Below are 20,770 nucleotides of genomic sequence, written 5' to 3'. Positions count from 1 at the left end.
AGTTGTGCAGAGGATATGGAGAGTCTGGGGAGAGATTTAGATAGGTTAAATGAGTGGGCAAGGGTCTGGCAGATGGAGTACAATGTTGGTAAATGTGAGGTTATCCACTTTGGAAGAAGAAATGGGTGATCAGATTATTACTTAAAAGACAGGGGACTGCAGCATGCTGCCATGAAAAAGGGACTTGGGAGTGGTTGCGCATGAATCGCAAAAGGCTGGTTTGCAGGTGCAGGAGGCTATCAGGAAGGCAAAAGGAATGTTGGCCTTCATTGCTGGAGAGATTGAATTTAGGAGCAAGGAAGTTATGCTGCCAACTGTATAAGGTACTGGTGAGGCCACATCTGGAGATTTGCATGTAGTTCTGGTCTCCTTACTTGATTATCGATGCCCTTTCTTTGAAGGCGGTGCAGAGGAGGATCATCAAGTTGATTCCAGAGAGGAGGGAGTTAGACTAGGAGGAGAGATTGAGTCACCTGGGCTGTACTTACTTGAATTTAGAAGAAAGAAAGGGGATCTCATAGAAACGAATTGAATTCTGAAAGGTAGAGGTAGGCAAGTTGTTCCCATTGGTGCGGGTGACTAGAACTAGGGGACATAGTCTCAAGGTCCAAGGTAGTAGATTTAGGATGGAGATGAGGAGGGACTGCTTTTCCCAGAGGGTGGTGAATCTATGGAATTTGCTGCCCTTTGAAGCAGTGGGGGAGACCTCAATAAATATATTTAAGACAAGGTTGGATAGATTTTTACATAGTAGGAGAATTAAGGGATATGGGGAAAAGGCAGGTAGATGGTGATAAGCTATCATCAGATCAGCCATGATCTCATTGAATGGCAGAGCAGGCCTAACAGGTCAGATGGCCTACTGCTGCTCCTATTTCTTATGTTCCTAATTTTTGGATTAATTTAATTTGTGATTTACTTTCAGAAAATTTGGATATTGACAAATCAAACAAAATTTAACCCCATGACCTTCTTGAAAGATTCCTCAGAGTGACGTAAATCTGGATAATGGAGAGAATAGCCCACTGAATTCAATGTCATAAATGTCTTTGGCTTGGCTTCGCGGACGAAGATTTATGGAGGGGGTAAAAAGTCCACGTCAGCTGCAGGCTCGTTTGTGGCTGACAAGTCCGATGCGGGACAGGCAGACACGATTGCAGCGGTTGCAGGGGAAAATTGGTTGGTTGGGGTTGGGTGTTGGGTTTTTCCTCCTTTGCCTTTTGTCAGTCCTTCACTGTTTAGTTGGGCCATAATACCCCTCCCTCCCCACAATTCTCAGGCTTCCTCTCTGCATCTCCCAACACACGCTAACATTCCTTCCTCACCTTTCCTCCAGCATGGCCTCTTTCCCACATTATTTTTGTCAACCAATCTTAAGAACTGGGAGTGTGGATCACTGACTTTGTTCACTCAGAGGTGGCGAGCCTGAATGGTGTCCCAGATGTAGATGGGAAGGGAATGGATGAGGGGGGAACAAGATGGCATTGAGGTACGAGGGATAAGTTCAGGGGGGCAGGAGCAGGAAAAAACTGTGGGTCTGCCAGGGCAGTTCTCTTTGTGAATTTTGGTGAGGTGATAGAAGCAGGTGATGAAGGATTGGGGAACTAGCAGGTTGGAGTCATTGTTCCCTCTAAGACAGTGGTCCTCAACCTTTTTCTTTCCACGACATACCACTTTAAGCATTCCCTATGCCATAGGTGCTCTGTGATTAGTAAGGGATTGCTTAAAGTAGTCTGTGGGTGGGAAGAAAAAGTTTGAAAACCATTGCTTTAATCATACCTAATTGACTCGTTATGTGCCCGGTTTCATAACTCCGAAGGAAATGGGCCAATGACAATTTTTCTCAAGCAAAATATCTCATTTACAATTGGGTCTAGAGCAGTGATTCACTTCCCACTCACATACCATCTTAAGCAATCCCTTACTAATCACAGAGCACCGATGGCACAGGGATAACTTATGGTGGTATGGGAGTGGAACAAGGTTGAGAAACCTTGCCCTAAGCTATGCACGCACACGTTTTGCAACCAGTGCACAAAGGAAATTAATGTGCACATAAAAGTATAGTTAGCTCATTCAAAGTAAAGAATAAAATCTTAACTAAATACATTACTTCGTAGAATGCAATCATGCCTATATTATATAAAAACATGCCAATACAGTTTTATTAGCCATGAGAGAGAGGCTGTGCTAAAATTACCTTGAAACAATTTCAAGTTTACATTTGCACAAGCATTCAGTGCACATTGACTTCTGTCACAGGAAAAAAATTTCCACAATAATATTTTTGTGCACACTGACTACTAAATATTAGAGACAACATCGGTTGGAGGGTATGGCGGGGAGATCTCCTGAAGTGATGAGGACTATAATGATCTGGGAGATATTACCCTGATGATCATTGGTGGGGACTTGGTCCAGGGTAAATATAAGGATGTGTCTGAGAGCTGGCATCTGTCCTCAGAAATGTCTTGGGTAAACTTATACCTCTCATTTTGTTCGTTTTAGATTGGTCAGTGTTTGAGCTACCGAAAGAAAATAGACACACACTCTGAGAGCAGTTCAGATTATACAAAACTAATGGGTGGTCCCAACAAAGACAGGGTATTGGCCAACATGCCAAACCCATCATCTTTGGAAGTCCATCCTGGAATCAAGAACTGCTCAGGGCTCACCTCTTTCTTTCAGCAAAACATCTTGAGACCAACCCTGCTCGCTGCGCCAATTGTCTTGGGTAAACTTAAATGAAGGGTGTTTTCAAGCACTCAAATTCTTGGCCTGTTTCAAATTTATGTTTGCATTAGGATGAGATTAATTGAGGTAAATTACCATTCAGATATAAACTGAATCCATATAGGGCTTGTTCACATTTATTCAAAAATGGAGCCATATCAGGGGTATGTTTTAGGACGGAATGCTGGTCGAGGGTCATGGAAAAAGAGGTAGCATGAATTCTGTCTCTCCAGTCATCATTAACCATATTAAAGATACATGCTCACGTCTGTAGATATAAAATATGCACTGGTTTAAGGCACTCTTCCAAGAAATCACAGACATGATCCTGGATGATGTTAACGACCAGCAATTCATCTCAACAGGTTACCAATTATGCCAGATAAAGTATAAAATCAAATTTAAAAATGAATACTTTCTAATGAAAGATGACTCAAGCCTCTATTGGCCTTTAAATTGGAGGCAGTCTGACGACAACATTTCAAGGCACTGTTCTGCATTGCCCAAAGGGATTGAAGAGTTAAAATACCACTTGACTTTATGATGCATCAATATGTCAAACTGAAAGCAAAAGGAAAGGAAAAAAATTGGATTTATATTGGCCTTTTCATATATTCAGGAACTTTCAAAAAAATTTTAAGGCAATGAAGTAATTTTCCAAAGCATGTGAGGCCTTGGGAATCATAAACAGAAGGCGTATGCAAGACATAAGCAGATGTTACCCATTTTATCTTAGTCTTGTTAAAAGTTTCAGACCTAAAACATTAACTGATTATTTCTACTCATGGTACCCATGGATGCTCTCTGCCCTGAGAAGTTCCTCCAACAATTCTTGATCTACATCCCTTCGGCCAATCTGCAATATCCAACTTCAATATCCTAAAACATTAACTGATTATTTTTCCTCATGGTACCCATGGATACTCTCTGCCCTGAGAAGTTCCTCCAACAATTCTTGATCTACATCCCTTAGGTCAATCTGCAATTTCCAACTGCAATATCCTAAAACATTAAATGATTATTTTTTTCCTCATGGTACCCATGGATACTCTCTGTCCTGAGAAGTTCCTCCAACAATTCTTGATCTACATCCCTTCGGCCAATCTGCAATATCCAACTGCAATATCCTAAAACATTAACTGATTATTTTTCCTCATGGTACCCATGGATACTCTCTGCCCTGAGAAGTTCCTCCAACAATTCTTGATCTACATCCCTTCGGCCAATCTGGTATCCGATATCCAACTGCAATCACTGATAATTTAGAATGATGTGAAGCTCCTGAAGAGGATGCAGCAAAAAATGTACTGAAATGGTTCCAGAGGTGACAGATTTCAGCTTGCAAGTTAGAACAGAGAAGTTACCTTCATGAGGCAAAGGGGATCATGACTGGTTTAGACCGCGAAAAGGAAGGGTGGTGTCCCCATTAGACAATAATTCTGTAAACAGGGACACGGTGGTGGGGGGGGCTGTTCAGTTTGCGTAGCAGTTAGCGCAACACTATTACAGCATCAGCGACCCTGGTTCAAATTTGCATCTTCTTCCCGTGTCCACGTTTGCTTCTTCTGGGAGCTCTGGTTTCCTCCCACATTCCAAAGGCATATGGGGTTAATTACTGTGCTGTATCACTCAACTAAATTTTTTTAAAAAATTAAACATTTAAAACAGTGGCCAAAAGAAACAGGGAAGGAGAGGTGGTGTGGAGTGTGAAGGTATATTTTACTTGGGAATTTGAATATGACTGCTACTTGTTGAAGTGGTGGAAAAAGAATCAATTCAAAAGGGAACTGGATGTATCCTTGACAGTAAGTAATTCACAGGACTATGGAGAAGAGCGGGGGAATTCAGCTGATGGGAAAGCATTAATAGAAATGCCCTCTGGTGCCAAAACAATTCCATAATTCTGTGAGAAAGTAGTCACAACAGAGGAAACACAGGTGCCAATTTGTTCACAGAGAAATCATATAACCGGGTAGTGACGTGAAAGCAAATATCTTGGAACAAGGTCTGGGCAGGACACTGGAGAAGACCTCCCTGCCCTTCTTCAAATAGTGGCGCAGGACCCATTCCCTCAGCCTAAAAAGACCAGGGATCAGTAGAGCAATCCAAAGAGAATTCAGCCCTCTTTTATTCTCTGAAGTGAGACCTTATCACACAGACTTCTGCCTGAGAAGTTGGAAAAACTTCTGACACCAGAGCCAAGACTTACCGTGTGTAAACAAAAAGATGGACTAAAAATGAAAATTGACTAACACACGATTATCAGTTGTCAGTAAATGGATATGTCTTACGATGATGAATTGCCTGAAAATAAATTTTGGCAATCTCATATTTTTGAGCATTCAATAAATTTTGTCAAACATTCCAATGAACATTATTTTAGCCTATTTAACAGAATCAGATTTCTGATTATGCTGAATGACTGAACAGAAGAATTTCATTAGAAAACATTAAAAGCACATCCATCACTTCTAAATAATAATAATTCACAACCTGGAAATCAGAGATTTATCATATGTGGACTACTGTCATGTATCAATTCATCAAAATAATTGAGTCATTACCTTCAAATAGCAGACTGATAACCTGAATTGTTAAATATTCATGCAATTATATTAAATCTACAAAGGTTCAAACACCATGAACAACCAAACCATGAATCTTAACTGAATGAAGTAGGTTTCGATCAGATGATACGGCTGAAGGTTAGTGAATAAAATGATATGTAAGCTAAGTTAACGTGGACATTTGGCATTCCTCAGAATGGAATTAAGCATGCAATGAGTGAAACATGGACAGGAGCTTTAAATATTAAACACAACGTCTGTTTCAACAGCAGAAACAACAAGAAATTTGATGCCTTAAAAGTACGTTACTCATCTTATAATATGCCTATAATTATATTTCCTCCATGCTGAATATTGGGATGCAGTAATAATGTTTATTGAGTCATACTGTGACAGACTATGCTATATTTTATATTGTATCTAGATATGTTTTAAAGGAGATAAATTGTGGCAGGTTTTTTAGTGTAGGTCACATACAAACACTTTAAAAACAGACCTCATTTAAAATGCCAGAGCTCTGCTCAAGCCAGACAGTTCAGGCTCTGGGTGCCTTTGCAAAAACTTTAAAGGACGCCTAAAAGGACTTCACACATAGGTGTTAATTGGAGATCCTGTGGAGTAATGGAAAGCAACAGATGAACGGACTCAAAAGATTAGGTCCAGAGTCACAGTTTGTCTGAGTGCAGTTGCCTGTTCTAAGAGGGTCATGTGGTTTTCTCGGAGGGAGGGAGGAAGGGAGGGAGGGAGGGAAAGAGAGGGGGGGGGGGACTGGAACATGACAAGCTGGCAAGCTTGTGGAAAAACCCCATTCTGAAGACAGGTTGTGAATTCTTAGTTCAGCCTGGTCAAAGCCCTTGTGGTCCATACAAGAGGAGAGGACTGGGTGTATAATGTTTCACTTGAAATAAGGGAAACAAAAAGGAACTCTGTGGTGACCTGAAAGGAAGAGGTTATTATCTGGAAAATCCTGATGGGGTAAGTTTCTTCAGCAAGACACTGATGTGGCTGATTAGAAGAAATCAGTTTGTGTCCAGCAAACAACAAATCTCTCTCTCTCTCTGAAAACCATTAAGAACCTTCCTGAGCGGTAACCATTTATCTTTCAAGCACCAAAGCCTGGTGAAATTCATAAATGTTAAATTCTGTGCACTGTATAAGAATTGCCTGCAACCAGTGAACTTAGAGGAGTGAGAAGTGAGATTGGACTGTGAATCAAAGAACTTTTTTTTGAACTTATCTACACATTACATACACGTGCACTTAAAATTAGAAGGGGGTTAAGTTAGGTTAAATTAATAGTAATAAATTAAAGTTTGATCCTGTCTGCATGTTTAAAGATAATTAAAAGCAACTTTTGTTTAAGTAACCATTTGTCTTGGTGAATTTCTATTGCTGCTCGGTTTTTGGGTCCTCTGGGCTCATAACAATACAAATATCCTGATGTTTTCCATCCTTCCTACTATATTCATTTATAGGGCTGGTAAACAAGATAGAAATACTTGTACCTTTAGCATTTTCAGAAGAGTAGAGGTTGAGGGCTGAACTTACAGGGGCATATAAAATCATGGGAGACACACCAGAAGGTAGTCACAGACTTTTTCTCAAGGTAGTGGACTCTAAAACTAGAAGGCATAGTTTTGACAGGGAGGAAAGTTTTAACGGTGACCTGGGGGGCACCTTTTTCACACAAAGTGATGGAAATATGGAAGGAGCCATCTGGGGAAGTGATGGAGATGGGTGAAATTACCACATTAAAAAAAGGCATTTGGACAAGTACATGAACAGGAAAGGTTTGGAGGGATATGGCTAAAAACAGCAAATGGGATTAGATCAGAGAAAGAACTTGATCAGTATAATGAGTTGGGCTGAAGTAACTTTCTGTTTTGTGCAACAAGAAATCAGAATATCTTTTGAGGGTTTTTAATCCCTCAAACTATACTGGGATATATTATGAGAAAGGGATAAACTGTTAATTACCATATTTATAGAATTTGATGTCTTAAAGAAACAAATCAAATAAACAAATAGGTTTTTGATTTCATTATGTAAATAATATGACCTGTTGTTTCTTATTTATAGATGACTTTGTATGAAGGATTTATATATTAAACTCAATAAAAATATTTTAAAAGGAAAAGAAGAACAAAAGTGACTGAGGGGAGATGTGATCAAGGTTTGTAAATTTATGAGTGGCCAAGATAAAGCAAGGAAGTAAATAATTTAGAGGCATGGATTAAAATCACTGAGTAGAAGGAGTGAAGGAAAATTGAGGAGATGTGGCCCAGGTCTACCCTGAAAGGGTAGTGGAGGCAGAAACTCTCATTTCATTATTAAAGTATCAGGATGAACACTTGAAGAGCTATAATCTGAGGCGTTACGATCCAAGAGCCCATTCACACAAAGTCCACCTTTATTTTTACAGGGATGGGTAATATGGGCTGAATAGCCTTCTAATTCAATGCAAGTCTCCACACTGCTGAAGGGAAAACTTCCCGTCGACGAAATACTATTCCATGTTTTAAGATTACTTGCCCCTTCTGCTTTCTCCTCATTGTTTGCCAACATCTCTTGCAGAGCTCGAACAGAAAGGGATTGCTCCAACACGAAGGTGCAGATTGAGAGATCCGGAGGAACATTCTGCAATAAAAGGAACCAGAGATAGCATTTAATAATGAGGTCTAAGTTACAGAACCAACATAAAATCATTATTTCTACAAATTTCAATTGTTTTTCAATTCATTCTATTAGTGGCCTCTGACAGCTCAGTGGTTAGACCACTGGTCTTGTAAACCAGGGGTTGCGAGTTTGTTCCTCACTGGGGCCTCTTCTAAGAGACTCTCTGACTTTCTTATGGTAGACAAAGTTAAAGAATTTCATGTGCGTTACAGTCTCAATGTAGTATTATGTGACAATAATGAAACCTTTACCTTTAACCTCAACAACATTGGCCAATTCCAAGTTTTTTCACCCTGTATTGACCTGTTTTTATATTAGCACCTTTCATTCTTTCTTTACTTCCCAAAACACTTTACTAATAATTAATTACAATTAGGAACAAGATTAATTGAACAAAAAAAATTGAAATTAATTATTGAAAACAATATTTTAAATAAATGCCACATCTTTCCAAAACATTTTACTAACAATGAAGTACAATTATAATCAAATAAAGTTCAAGTAATTGAACAAAAATTATTTTAAATTATTAATTGAAAACAATAGTTTAAATAAATACCATCTTCTTCAATTCACCAGTCCCTGGCATTTCCGTTGAAATATATCCCCATACCAGATGAGCCATACACTTATTAAATGGCAGAACAGGCTTGATAGGCTCCACTCCAGCTCCTATGTATGTTCCTATGTTAATACATGGAGCATTGAGGACTGGTTCCTGTTGTGGGGCTCCATGTCACGACTGTGAAAGGTGGAGTACCGTTTATTACTCATCAACCCTCAATTCGGATCAGGTGACCAAGTTTGGGACTTGAATTGTCTTATTTTGTTTTAGGTACTGTCGTCACGTTAGAATTTAGAAGAATGAGAGGGGATCTTTTAGAAACAAATTATGAAAGCCACAGTTAAGGTAGAGATAGGGGAGACTAGAACTAGGGGACATAGCCTCAAGATTCAGGGTAGTGGATTTAGGATGCAGATGAGGAGGAACTGCTTTTCCCAGAAGGTAGTGAATCTGTGGAATTCTCTACCCATTGAAGCAGTGGAGGCGACCTCAGTAAATATATTTAAGACAAGGTTGGATAGATTTTTACAACAGTCGGTGAATTAAGGGACATGGCAGAAAGGCAGGTAGGTGATGTTAGGTAAAAACATCATGAGCTGGGAATGTAGAGGGAGTCACCCAGTGCTGGGCCGTAACAAGATGCAGTTGTGACCTTGTACTCTCAAGATAAGAGTGGGGATGACAAATTGATGTGCAGGAGGCTAGCAGAGAGGGATAGCAACAGTTTATTCATTGGACAATGTCATGGTATGATAATTTACTAAGTACGTATCCTAAGGTATATAAAAAACACCACTTGCTGATAACGGCAGAATGCGCCTTCTCCAACTAACACTGTTAGTTGCAAGTGTTACAATCCGGCAATAAAGAACAAAGAACCTTGATTTCGACTCAGTCTGGTGTTTGACTCACTCATTCATGAACAAAGCAGACCTAACAGTGAAGGTGAGTCCATTGAATGGTGGAGCAGGCTCGACGGCCTATTCTTGCTCCTATTTCTTATCTTTTTTTATGTTGTGTTTAGCTCTCTCCTTGTCATTTAACCATTGGAGCTTTGTTCCCATTCTGGGGAGGCTGTTCTGCACTCTTTCCAAGACTAATATATTTTTCCTAAGTGTCAAGCACAAAGCTGCTTACAGTGTGCTCCTGTTGTGATCTAATTAGGGCCTAATCCAGTCTTCTATAAAGACCAGAAATATTCTTTATAAATCTAAGATGAATTCTTTATTATTGTCTTCAAATTTTCATGTCAATTTAGTCATCTCAGCGCAAGGTCCACATCTGTTCCATCCTCCTCCATCTCTTATTTTTCACTCATTAGAATGAACTCTGTTCTATCCACAGAACCATAGAATGTTACAGCACATAAAAAAGGCCATTCGACCCTTCCGGTCTGTGACGACCAATAAAACTAGCTGGTCCCACTGACACATTCTTATTCCATAACCCTCCAGACTCCTCCTATCCATGTATTTATTTTTTAAACTCAAGATTGAATCTGTATTCACAACATCAGTTGGCAGCTCATTCCACACTCCTACCACTCTCTGAGTGAAAAGCTTTCCCCTAATGTTCGCCTTATACCTCTCCCCTTTTAGCCTAAAGCTCTGACCTCTTGTATTTATCTCCCCCAATCTAAGTGGAAACATCCTACTCACATCTACTCTGTCTATACCCCTCATAATCTTATAAACCTCTATCAAGTCTCCCCTCATTCTTCTTCATTCCAAGGAGTATAGTGCTAAACTGTTTATTCTTTCCTAGTAACTCAATTTCTGAAGACCTGGCAACATCTTAGCAAATCTTCTCTGCATTCTTTCAATCTTACTGACACCATATTCTAAGTGTGACCTCACCAATGACTTGAATAACTTCAACATAACATCCCAACTTCTATACTCAATACTTTGATTTATGAAGGATAAGATGTTAAAAGCTTTCTTTAAAACCCTGTCCACATGTAATGCTATCTTCAGGGAACAATGTATATATATTCCCAGATCTCTTTGCTCCTCCGCACTCCTCAGTGGCCTACCATTTACTGTGTAGGTCCTACCCTGATATGCTCTTCCGAAGTGCAACACCTCACAATTATCTGCATTAAATTCCAGCTGGTCCAGATCCCTATGCAAGCTTTGAAAATCTTCCTCACAGTCCACGACGCCTCCTATCTTTGTGTCATCAGCAAACTTGATGATCCACTTCACCACATTATCATCTAAGTAATTTATATAGTTAACAAACAATAATGGTCCCAACAGATCCCTGAAGCACACCATTTGACATGGACCTCCAGTCTGAGAAGCAACCATCCACCACCACTCTCTGTTTTCTTCCACCAAGCCAATTTCAAATCCAGTTTGCAACCACTCTATTGATACCTAGTGTCCTAACCTTCTGAACCAATCTCTCATGTGGAACCTTGTCAAAGGCCTTACTAAAGCTTTTCCCTCATCAACCTTCTTGGTAACTTCCTCAAAAAACTCTACAAGATTTGTTAAACACGATCTATCATGCACAAATCCATGCTGACTGTCCTTAATCAGCTGATGATGGTCCAAATATCTCTATATCCTATCTCCCAGAAATCCTTAAAATAATTTACATACTACTGATTTCAGGCTCACTTACCTATAATCGCTGGTTTATTTTTGGAGCTCTTCTTAAACAGTGGGACAACATGAACTACTTTCCAACCATCGGCACCTCCCCCGTGACTAAGGACATTTTGAATATATCAGCCAGGGGCCCTGCAATTTCAACACATCTCCCTCAAGGCGCAGGGGAATATATCAGGTCCAGGGGATTTGTTTACCTTTATTCATTGCAAGGCAGCAAACACCTCCTACTCCTCAAACTCCATATGTTACATGACACTCCTATTTGTTTCCCTTCCATCCTTATTCACTGTGCTAGTTTCCTGTGCAAATACCGATGCAAAAAAATGATTTAATATCTCCTCCATTTTGCAAGGCTCCACACATAGTTAACCACTCTGATTTTCTCAGGGTCCAATTTTGTCCCTTACTATCCTTCTACTTTTAATATTCTTGTAGAAACCCTTTGAATTTTCCTTCACATTATCTGCCAAAGCACCTTCATGTCTTTTTGCCTTCCTAATTTCCTTCTTAAGTATTCTCTTACATTTTCTATTCTCTGCAAGGAGCTCATATTTTTCTTGTTGCCTATACCACATATATAGCTTCCTCCTTTTCTCAACCAGCTCTCCAATATCCCTTGAAAACCAAGGTTCCGTGTGTCTGTTAACTTTGCCCTTACTCCTGGTGGGAACATGCAATCTCTGCACTCTCAAAATTTCATCCTTGCAGGCCTTCCACCTGCTGGATGCAACCTTGCCAGAAAATAACTTATTCTAATTGAATCTTCCGAGATCCTTCTGCATTTCCTCAAAATTAGCCTTTGTCCAATTCAGAACCTCAACTTGAGGACCAGGCCTATCCTTCTCCATAATTAACTTGAAACTAATGACATTATGGTCACTGGACCCAAAATGCTCACCTTCACATACTTCTGCCACCCGACCTGCCTGGTTCTGTAAAAGAAGACCACGAATTGCATTTTCTCTTGTTGGTACTTTTACACATTGATATAGAAAACTTTTCAATACACATTTGACAAACTCTAACCCATCCAAGTTCTTTTACTGTATAAGAGTCAGTGCCAACAAAATTCACTTCCTGCAGTTCTCCACCACCCCCACATTTGCTCAACCTATGAATAGCATTTTGTAATTAATGTCTCCCACACTGCTAACAATGCTAAGTTCCTTTGTGCCGTCAGCAGGGTTTATGAGTTTCCATCCCATCATTTAAGTTATTAATAAATATGTTGAATAGATGGTTGGAGAATATTGTTAGTCAAATTATGCCTTTCAGAGCACCTGCCTGTTATCCGAGGTCATCTCTGGTCATTCAGCCAATTCCCCAGTTGACAATAAATTGCCTTCAATTCCATAAGAGTCAACATAGCTACAAGTCTCTTGGAAGAAATTAGCATATGGCTACTGCACTCGCAAATATATAATGCCCATAGAAATAGTAGATGCATTAGTGATAATTTCTCAAAAAACTTTAAATTCTGGATTAGTTCCTGAGGATTGGAGGGTGGCTAATGTAATAAAACTTTTTTTAAGAAGTGAGGGACAGAGAAAATGGGAAATTATAGACCAGTTAACCTGACATCCGTAGTGGGGAAAATGCTAGAATCAGTTATTAAAGATGGGATTGCAGCACATTTGGAAAGTAGTGGTATCATCGGACAGAGTCAGCATGGTTTTATGAAGGGAAAATCATGTCTGACAAATCTTATAGAATTTTTTGAGGATGTAACAACTGGAGTGGATAAGGGAGAACTAGTGGATGTGGTATATCTGGACTTTCAGAAGGATTTTGATAAGGTCACGCACAGGAGATTAGTGTACAAACTTAAAGCACATGGTACAGGAGGTATGGTATTGAAGTGGATAGAGAATTGGTTGACAGATAGGAAGCAAAGAGTAGGAATAAACAGAATGGCAGGCAGTGACTAATGGGGTACCGCAAGGCTCAGTGCTGGAATCACAGTTATTTACAATATATATCAATGACTTAGATCACACATGTCAAACTCTGGCCCGTGGGCCAAATTTGGCCCGCGATATAATTATATTTGGCCCGCAAGATCATTTCAAAAATGTATTAGAGGTGGCCCGCTGGCCGCCGCGCCAGTATAGCGCATGCACAGTAATACAACAAATCCCAGAATGCATTGGCGTCAGCCTACTAATCGCCCCCACCTCCTCTGTTTACGTTGCAGGGCATGTTATAAGATGAGTAACGTACTTTTAAGGCATCAAAATAACGACCATTGTTTGTTACTGAAACATGTTCAGACTTGTTACTTCTTGGACCCTCCAATACACCATCACACTCCTCCATGCTGACCAAGTTGGCATTCTGGTCTTGCCCCATTTGCTCTTAACCATTATCACATAGAGCAGTGTAGCACAAGAGGAGGCCATTCAGCCTATGATATTTACAACAAACAATATGCCCAAATTAAACAAAAATTCTGCCACTTGCACATGATATATATCCCTCCATTCCCCACATAGTAATATGTCCATCTAAAAGCTTCTTAAATGCTACTATTGAATCTGCTTGAACCACTACTCCCGCCAGTCTCTTCCAAGTAACTACCACTCTCTGTGGGAAAAAAAAGACTTGTTTCATGCGTTTTCTTTAACCACCCACACTACCACCTCGCCTCACCTTAAACATTGAGTATACGGTATTTTTAACCTGAGAAGAAAAAAATCTGTCTCATCTATCAATGCCTTTAATAACTTTATAAACTTCCATCAGTCTCCCCTCAGGCTCAAATGTTCCACAGAAAACATCCATGTTTATCCAACCTCTCCTTCTCACTCACTCCATCTAATCCATGAAGCATAACGGTAAGTTTCTTCTGGACAGTTTCCAAAACCTCTGCATTCTTGCTGCAATGGGGTGACTAAAATTGCCCTCAATATGGCAGTTAACCAAAAGTTTTTTTTTCTCTGGCTACCACATAACTTCATGACTACTACTCAAAGTCCCAACCAATGAAAGCCAGCTTTAACACCTTACCTATTCTTATGGCCACTTTTGAGGACGATGAATCTAAAATCCCAAATACCTCTGCACATCCATGCTTTTAAGAGTCCTGCCATTAACTTTATATTTCCATTTGATGAGAAAAGTGCTACACCTCTGTTACGGGTTATATTATATATAAATATGTTTTTAAAGGAGACAGATTGTGGGGGGTTTAGTGCAGGTCACTTCACAAAGAGATACTTACACTTCACATCTCATTTAAAATGCAAGAGCTTTCCTGAAGCCAGACATTCAAGCACCAGTGGGTTTGCAAAAGACAATGGAACTGCTTTGGAAGGAACTTCAGAAGTAGGTGCAAATGGAACAAAGTCCAGGCTCAAGGGCTGATAAAGATCTTTCAAGGATTGAATTTGGAGCCTTTGGAGGGGTTCGGGTTTATACAAGCAGGGAGAGAGAGAGAGAGAGAGAGAGAGAGAGAGAGAGAGAGAGGAAAGGAAACAGGATTCTTCTCTTATAGAGAGAAGACAGTTCTACAATAGCCTTTGAGACTGCAACATGGAAAGCTGGCAGGCTTGTTGAAACCCCCATTTTGAAGACAGGTTGTGAATTCTGAGTTCAGCCTGTCAAAACCCTTGTTTCTCCTGAAATAAGGGAAACAAGAGGAACTCTGTGGTGACCTGGAAGAAGATTATATCATTTGGAAAACCCACGATGGGGCAAGTTTCTTCGGCAAGACAATGAAACGTCTGATCGGAGGAAGTCAGTTGGTGTGTGTGTGTCTAATGAGCAACAAATTTCTCTCTGAAACCAACAAGAACCTTCCTGAGCGGTGACCATTTACCTTTAAGCACCAGAACCAGGTGAAAATTCATAAATGTTAAATTCTGTGCACAGAATAAGAATTGCCTGATAGTGAAGAACTTGGAGAAGTGAGAAGTGAATGAATGTCTACTAAAGCAAAGAACTTTCCTGAGCATATACACACATTACATACATGTGCGGTTAGAATTAGAAGGGGATTAAGTTAAGTTAATAATAATAAATTAAAGCTTGATCCTGTTTTATGTTTAAAGAAAATTAAAAGCAACTTTTGTTTAAGGTGTAGCGGGCCAAGCGACCGCATGGTTAGACAGGCCAAATCGCCGCACCATTTAGCCAACCCAAGATGGCGCGGGGTCCCCTTCACTACTCAGGAGAAGGCCGCAGATTATGCCACATGTGGACTAAGGGAATTCCTTGCTTCCAAATGGCGTACCGCTGACCAAGGATTGACACCACAACGTGCTGTCGTCACTTCCCAAAGCCAGTGCACATGTCACCGGAAGAGGGCATCCCCTTCGTGCAACGTGGAGAATTCAAACAATAAAATCAATTTACTGGTTCACCCTCTCTCCATGTGAACACCTCTTTATTCCATAGTGCTGCCATAGCAGGCACTACAGTGGTGGCCCCAATGGTTCCAATGTTTTGGAACCCGCATCGAACACAACAGGACACAGATGTGACCAGTGCGGTGGGCTGCATTTGCCGCCCTTTTGGGCAAACCAGCCCAGGAACTCAGGGGAATCATCTCAGAGGACACCAAGTTCTGGCACATCGTCAGCAAGCTGGACACCGCCACTGCAGCCAAAGTAAGTTCCTTTGTGGAGAACCCTCCAATGGAGCGTAAATACAAACAATTCTGGCATTTCCTCCTCAACTCCCTAGAACTCAGCTGGCACGAGGGCGCCGTTCGCATCTTAAACATGCAGGGCCTGGGTGACAGGAACCCCTCTGAGCTCATGCACAAGATGGTGGCCCACACAGACTGTTTCCTTTTCGAGGCCCTGTTCCTTTCCAAGCTGCTGGTACTCAGCTTCTCAACAGTTTCCATCATGGTTTTCAGGGCCCCGCACCTGGGAGACAAGGAAGCAGACAGATTTTTCCGCACCCCAGAGCTGAGCTCCATCGACGTGCAACCCGTCTATGCCGTCAACACCGCCATCTCAACAACCCCGCCGGCCACTCCCCTCCCCACCCAGCAGTGGCTGCGGCTTAACCACAACACAAAACGACGGGCGCACAGAGAAACAAAATATTGTTTCTATCACCGCAGATGGGGCTGAAACGCCCAGCGCTGCACTCCCGTACTGTGCTCCTACCCCACTGCCAAACCTAACAAGAAATCAGGAAACAGGTGAGCAGGCTGCCAATAGTGGCCTCAGCGGTTGGCGCTCTTAAAGGCCTACTCTACCTCAGAGACCAACAGATGACGAGGGATTTCCTCGTCGACACAGATGCAGAAATCAGTCTCATCACATTGATGTATTTCAAGGCCAGACACAACCCCAAGGACCTCCCTGCAAGCGGCCAACAGATCATTCATCCCGAGCTATAGAACCCATCTGGGCACAATCCACGCCACAGACACAGTTTTCCAGTGGAAGTGCACAATCGTGGCCGTGGGACAGGCCCTATTCGAAGCAGTCTTCCTCTGGGCGCATGAACTTTTGGTGGACATGATGAGGTGCCAGTTGGTGAATGCTTCCACCTTTCAGTCTTTCCCTCTCACCCTGCGACAACGCCCTTTCCTGCTGTTTGGGATTCACTCCCTGGACATAGATGAATATGCCCGCCTACTACCCAAGTACCCAGCCTTACTAGTGCCCAACGTTCATGACTCAAACCCTCCACATGGCGTGGAGCACCACATTATGACCGCCAGGTCTTCAGTGCACGCCTGGGAACCACCCACAAGACAAGCTTCAGCAAGCCAAGGCTGAGTTCACCTCCATGGAGGAGTTTGGGATCATCCGCTGTTCAAATAGTGTCTGGGCCTCCCCCACTCCTCACGGTGCAGAAGAGCGCCGACGGTTGGCACCCATGGGGTGACCACAGGCACTGAAAGATGCAACAGTTCCAAACAGATATCCCATCCCACACATCCAGGTATTTGCCACATGGCTACAAGTCTGCTGAATATTTTCCAAGGTGGATCTCGTAAAGGATACCACCAGATTCCGGTACACACCAGTGGCATTCCCAAAATGGCAATCATCACAGCCTTCAGTCTCTTCGAGTTCCTGCAAATGCCCTTTGGAATGAAGAATGTGGTCCAGACATTCCCGCGACCGATGGACATGGTCAGGAGAGGTCTCAATTTAATTTTCGTCTACGTAGATGACATCCTCATTGCCAGCCCTGACACATGTACACACAGGACACACCTGACCCTCCTGTTTGACAGAGTGCAGTAGTTTGGACTCACAGTGAACCTGGCCAAGTGCCGGTTCGACCCTGAGACAATAGACTTTCTGGGACACCTCATCACCCCAGGAGCCATGCCACTGCCAGAGAAGGTAGAGCCATCCAAGACTTCCCCAAGCCGAGCACGACCAAAGACTTGCAAGAGTTCCTGGGGATGCTAAACTTCTATCGTTGCTTCCCACCGGGAGCGGCCACCCTCATGCAGCCCCTGTTCGACCTCATCAAGCTCGGCGATAAGACATTCCAGTTGACGCCAGGCACCACAGAAGCATTCCATGAAAGTGGCACTGATGAGGGCCATAGTCCTGGTGCATCCAGACTCAACCTCCCTCCTGGCCATTACAACAGATGTGTCGGACAGAGTGATGGCCGCATTGCTGGAACAATGGGTCGACAAGCACTGGTGACCCCTTGCCTTCTTCAGTAAACACCTCTGGAAACCAGAGCTCAAATACAGAGCATTCTACTGCAAACTGTTGGCCCTGTACCTGGCGATACAGCACTTCCAATACATGTTAGAGGGAAGGGTCTTCACCGACTATACAGACCACAAACCACTAACCTATGCACTCAGCAAGGTTTCCGACCCGTGGTCAGCGAGACAACAGCATCACCTCTCCCTGAATCTCAGAGTACACTATGGACATTTGCTATGTTGCAGGCAAGTCCAACATTGTGGCTGACACACTGTCTAGACCCACAATCGCTGCAACCTCAGCAAGGCTCAAGGTTGCCCAGCGACCAGACAGAGGACATGGACGTCCAGGCCTACCGGACTGCCATCACCAGCCTGAAGGTTAGTGACTTCTGGCCCCTCACCAGGAGGCCCATCCCTGCTGTGTAATGTTTGCACTGGGTTTTTCAGACCCATCCTACATGTAACCTGGTAATGGCAGGTTTTCGACCAGATGCACAGCCTGTCCCACCCCTCCATAAGGTCCATGGTCCGCCTGTTGTCTGACAAGTTCGTGTGGCAGGGCCTCTGCTGAGACATGACCCTGTGGGCCAGAACCTGTTTGCAGTGCCAATGCGCCAAGTTACACAGACACATGAAAGCCCCACTCCAGACTTTCATGCCTGCGCAGCGCCAGTTTGAGCACATACACGTAGACATCGTCACTCTACTCCCTGTGAGCCAGGGGATGTGGTACCTGTTCACGACAATTGACCGTTTTACCTGCTGGCCGGAGGCTCTATCCATACCCACATGTAACACAGAAACCTTTGCTAGAGCCTTCTTATCCACCTGGGTCGCGCATTTTGGAGTCCTGACCCACATCACCTCAGACCGAGGGGCACAGTTCACTTCCTTACTCTGGACTAACCTAAGTTCTGCGGCAGCCAAGTACACCACACTATGGGCTACCACCCTCAAGCAAATGGCCTGGTCGAGTATTTCCACTAGCACCTGAAGCGCCTTGAAAGCCCAATTGCAAGTCCTGAATTGAGTGGATGAGCTCCCATGGATGTTCTTAGGCCAAACGAACACCCGGTTAGACAGGCCGAATCACCACACCAGTCAGCTGACCAAAAATGGCGCAGGCACCCCTTCACTAATGAGAAGCCTGCGATTGACACCACGTGTGGACTAAGGGAATTCCCTGCTTCTGAGTGGCGTACCGCCAGACAAGGAGTGACACCATGACATGCTGAAGTCACTTCCGAAAGCTGGTGCACACATCACCGGAAGTGGGTATCCTTTTTGTGCAACACAGTGAATTCAAACAATAAAATCAGTTTACTGGTCCACCTTCGCACCGTGTGGATGTCTCTTTATTTCATAGCGCTGCCGCAGCAGATATTACAAAGTAACCATTTGTCGTGGTGAAATTCTATTGCTGCAGGAATTTCTATTGCTGTAGGCTCGTAACATCTAACGTTTATGCAGATTTATCATCATCTGCCATTTCTTTGCCCATTTCCGTAAATGGTCAATATCCTGTTGTTTTCTTTGATTGTCCTCAACATTGTCTGCAGTTCCAACAACCTATGGTTATTTGGAAATGTTAGAGAGAATGACAATAAATTTTCCAATGAAACAGGTCATTTGAAAGAAAACATGGAATCCAGACGCTCTAGGTTCAATGGAGCTAAGAACTAGGACATCAGTAGGTGGAAAAAGAGATAGGAATATGGTTGCTCGTGAGCAGGATTGTGGGAATGGGGGTCCTGGTGAGAAGGAGTGTAGGAATGGGTGTCCCTGATGAGTGGGAGTGTGGGAATGGGTGTCTTGGTGAACAGGAGTGTGGGAATTGGGGTCCAGGTGAGTAGAAGTGTGAGAATGGGGGTCTTGGTGAGTGGGATTCAGGAAATGGAGGTTATGGTGAGTGGTGGGGGAATTTAGGTCTTGGTGAGTGGGATTGAGAGAATTGAGGTCTTGGTGAGTGCGATTGAGAGAATGGGGACTCCGGAGACTGGCAAAAGAGATAAATGAACATTACCTTGTGAGCCAGATGCTGAACAATTGGGATTTCTGAATAGATGGATAATGAATCAGTGAAATGTGACAGACACCCAACCACAAAGTAATAACAAATGAAGAAGGGTGATTGTAATCCCGTTGGAAAATTAACAGCGATCCAGGGTTCAGTTGCCATATTCATCAATTTGTTCAACACCTTACCCTGGATATTTCTCAACCACACATTGTAACAGATTCTGCACTTGAAGGAAGTTTCCACCAAAGGCATAATTTAAATTTGCAGGGTCTTGGAAATATGACATTGGAAACAGGACAAATCCTGGTCGCAATCTTCAATTTAATTAGATCATGGTCAATGTGACTGGGTACACATTATGGTTCATCTGCCAACAGAACAGAGATGTTGTGTTTAAACCCACCCACATGGTGACATGGTGTCAATCCTCCATATACATCTCTGTATGTCAGTAGCCATGTTAGTCTGATGGGATTAAAGAATGAGATAAGCACCACGTCTCTGAGTCCTCATTGTGTAAGTGCCTACACAACAGTGGCGATGGGGAATGAAATGAAACCTACACGTGCTCCTTGCACCAGCTGGGGGGGAGGGAAGGAAAAGTATAAAGGTAAAAGGTGACTACCTCACGAGCTCCACAATTTCCCGCCAAAGGATCAAAGCGAGAGCGCGCCACGATGGCAGAGGGAATGTTCAGAGAATTCAACGAAGCAGATGTAAGTTGGGATAATTATGTAGTTGGGATAATTGCGTAGCCCATAATATTACTGAGGTCGTGGTAAACCGAGAAGATGCTCTATTCATCAGTATAATGGGCAGCAAAACATTCGATCTCCTTAAAACTTTGCTCTCCCGGAGGACCCAGGCACAAAGACATATGCCCAGCTATGCACAACACTAGGGAACCACTCAAGCCCCAGACCACTGGTTTTGGCAGAACGGCAACAA

General features: G+C 42.6%; 1 protein-coding gene across 1 annotated transcript in view; it reads right to left on the bottom strand.

The window, feature by feature from the left end:
- Window positions 1-20,770, bottom strand: part of ryr2a (ryanodine receptor 2a (cardiac)) — a 612,110-nt gene that overhangs the window by 569,360 nt on the left and 21,980 nt on the right. Inside the window, exon 4 of the mRNA XM_069936123.1 lies at window positions 7,810-7,937. Coding sequence (XP_069792224.1) covers window positions 7,810-7,937 — 128 coding nt within the window. The remainder of the gene's footprint in view (window positions 1-7,809; window positions 7,938-20,770) is intronic.

Source organism: Narcine bancroftii, chromosome 4 (genome assembly GCF_036971445.1).
Source record: "Narcine bancroftii isolate sNarBan1 chromosome 4, sNarBan1.hap1, whole genome shotgun sequence".
Classification (NCBI taxonomy): Eukaryota; Metazoa; Chordata; class Chondrichthyes; order Torpediniformes; family Narcinidae; genus Narcine; species Narcine bancroftii.
Note: the sequence above shows the minus strand (reverse complement) of the source record. Positions and strands in the feature narration are given on the sequence as shown.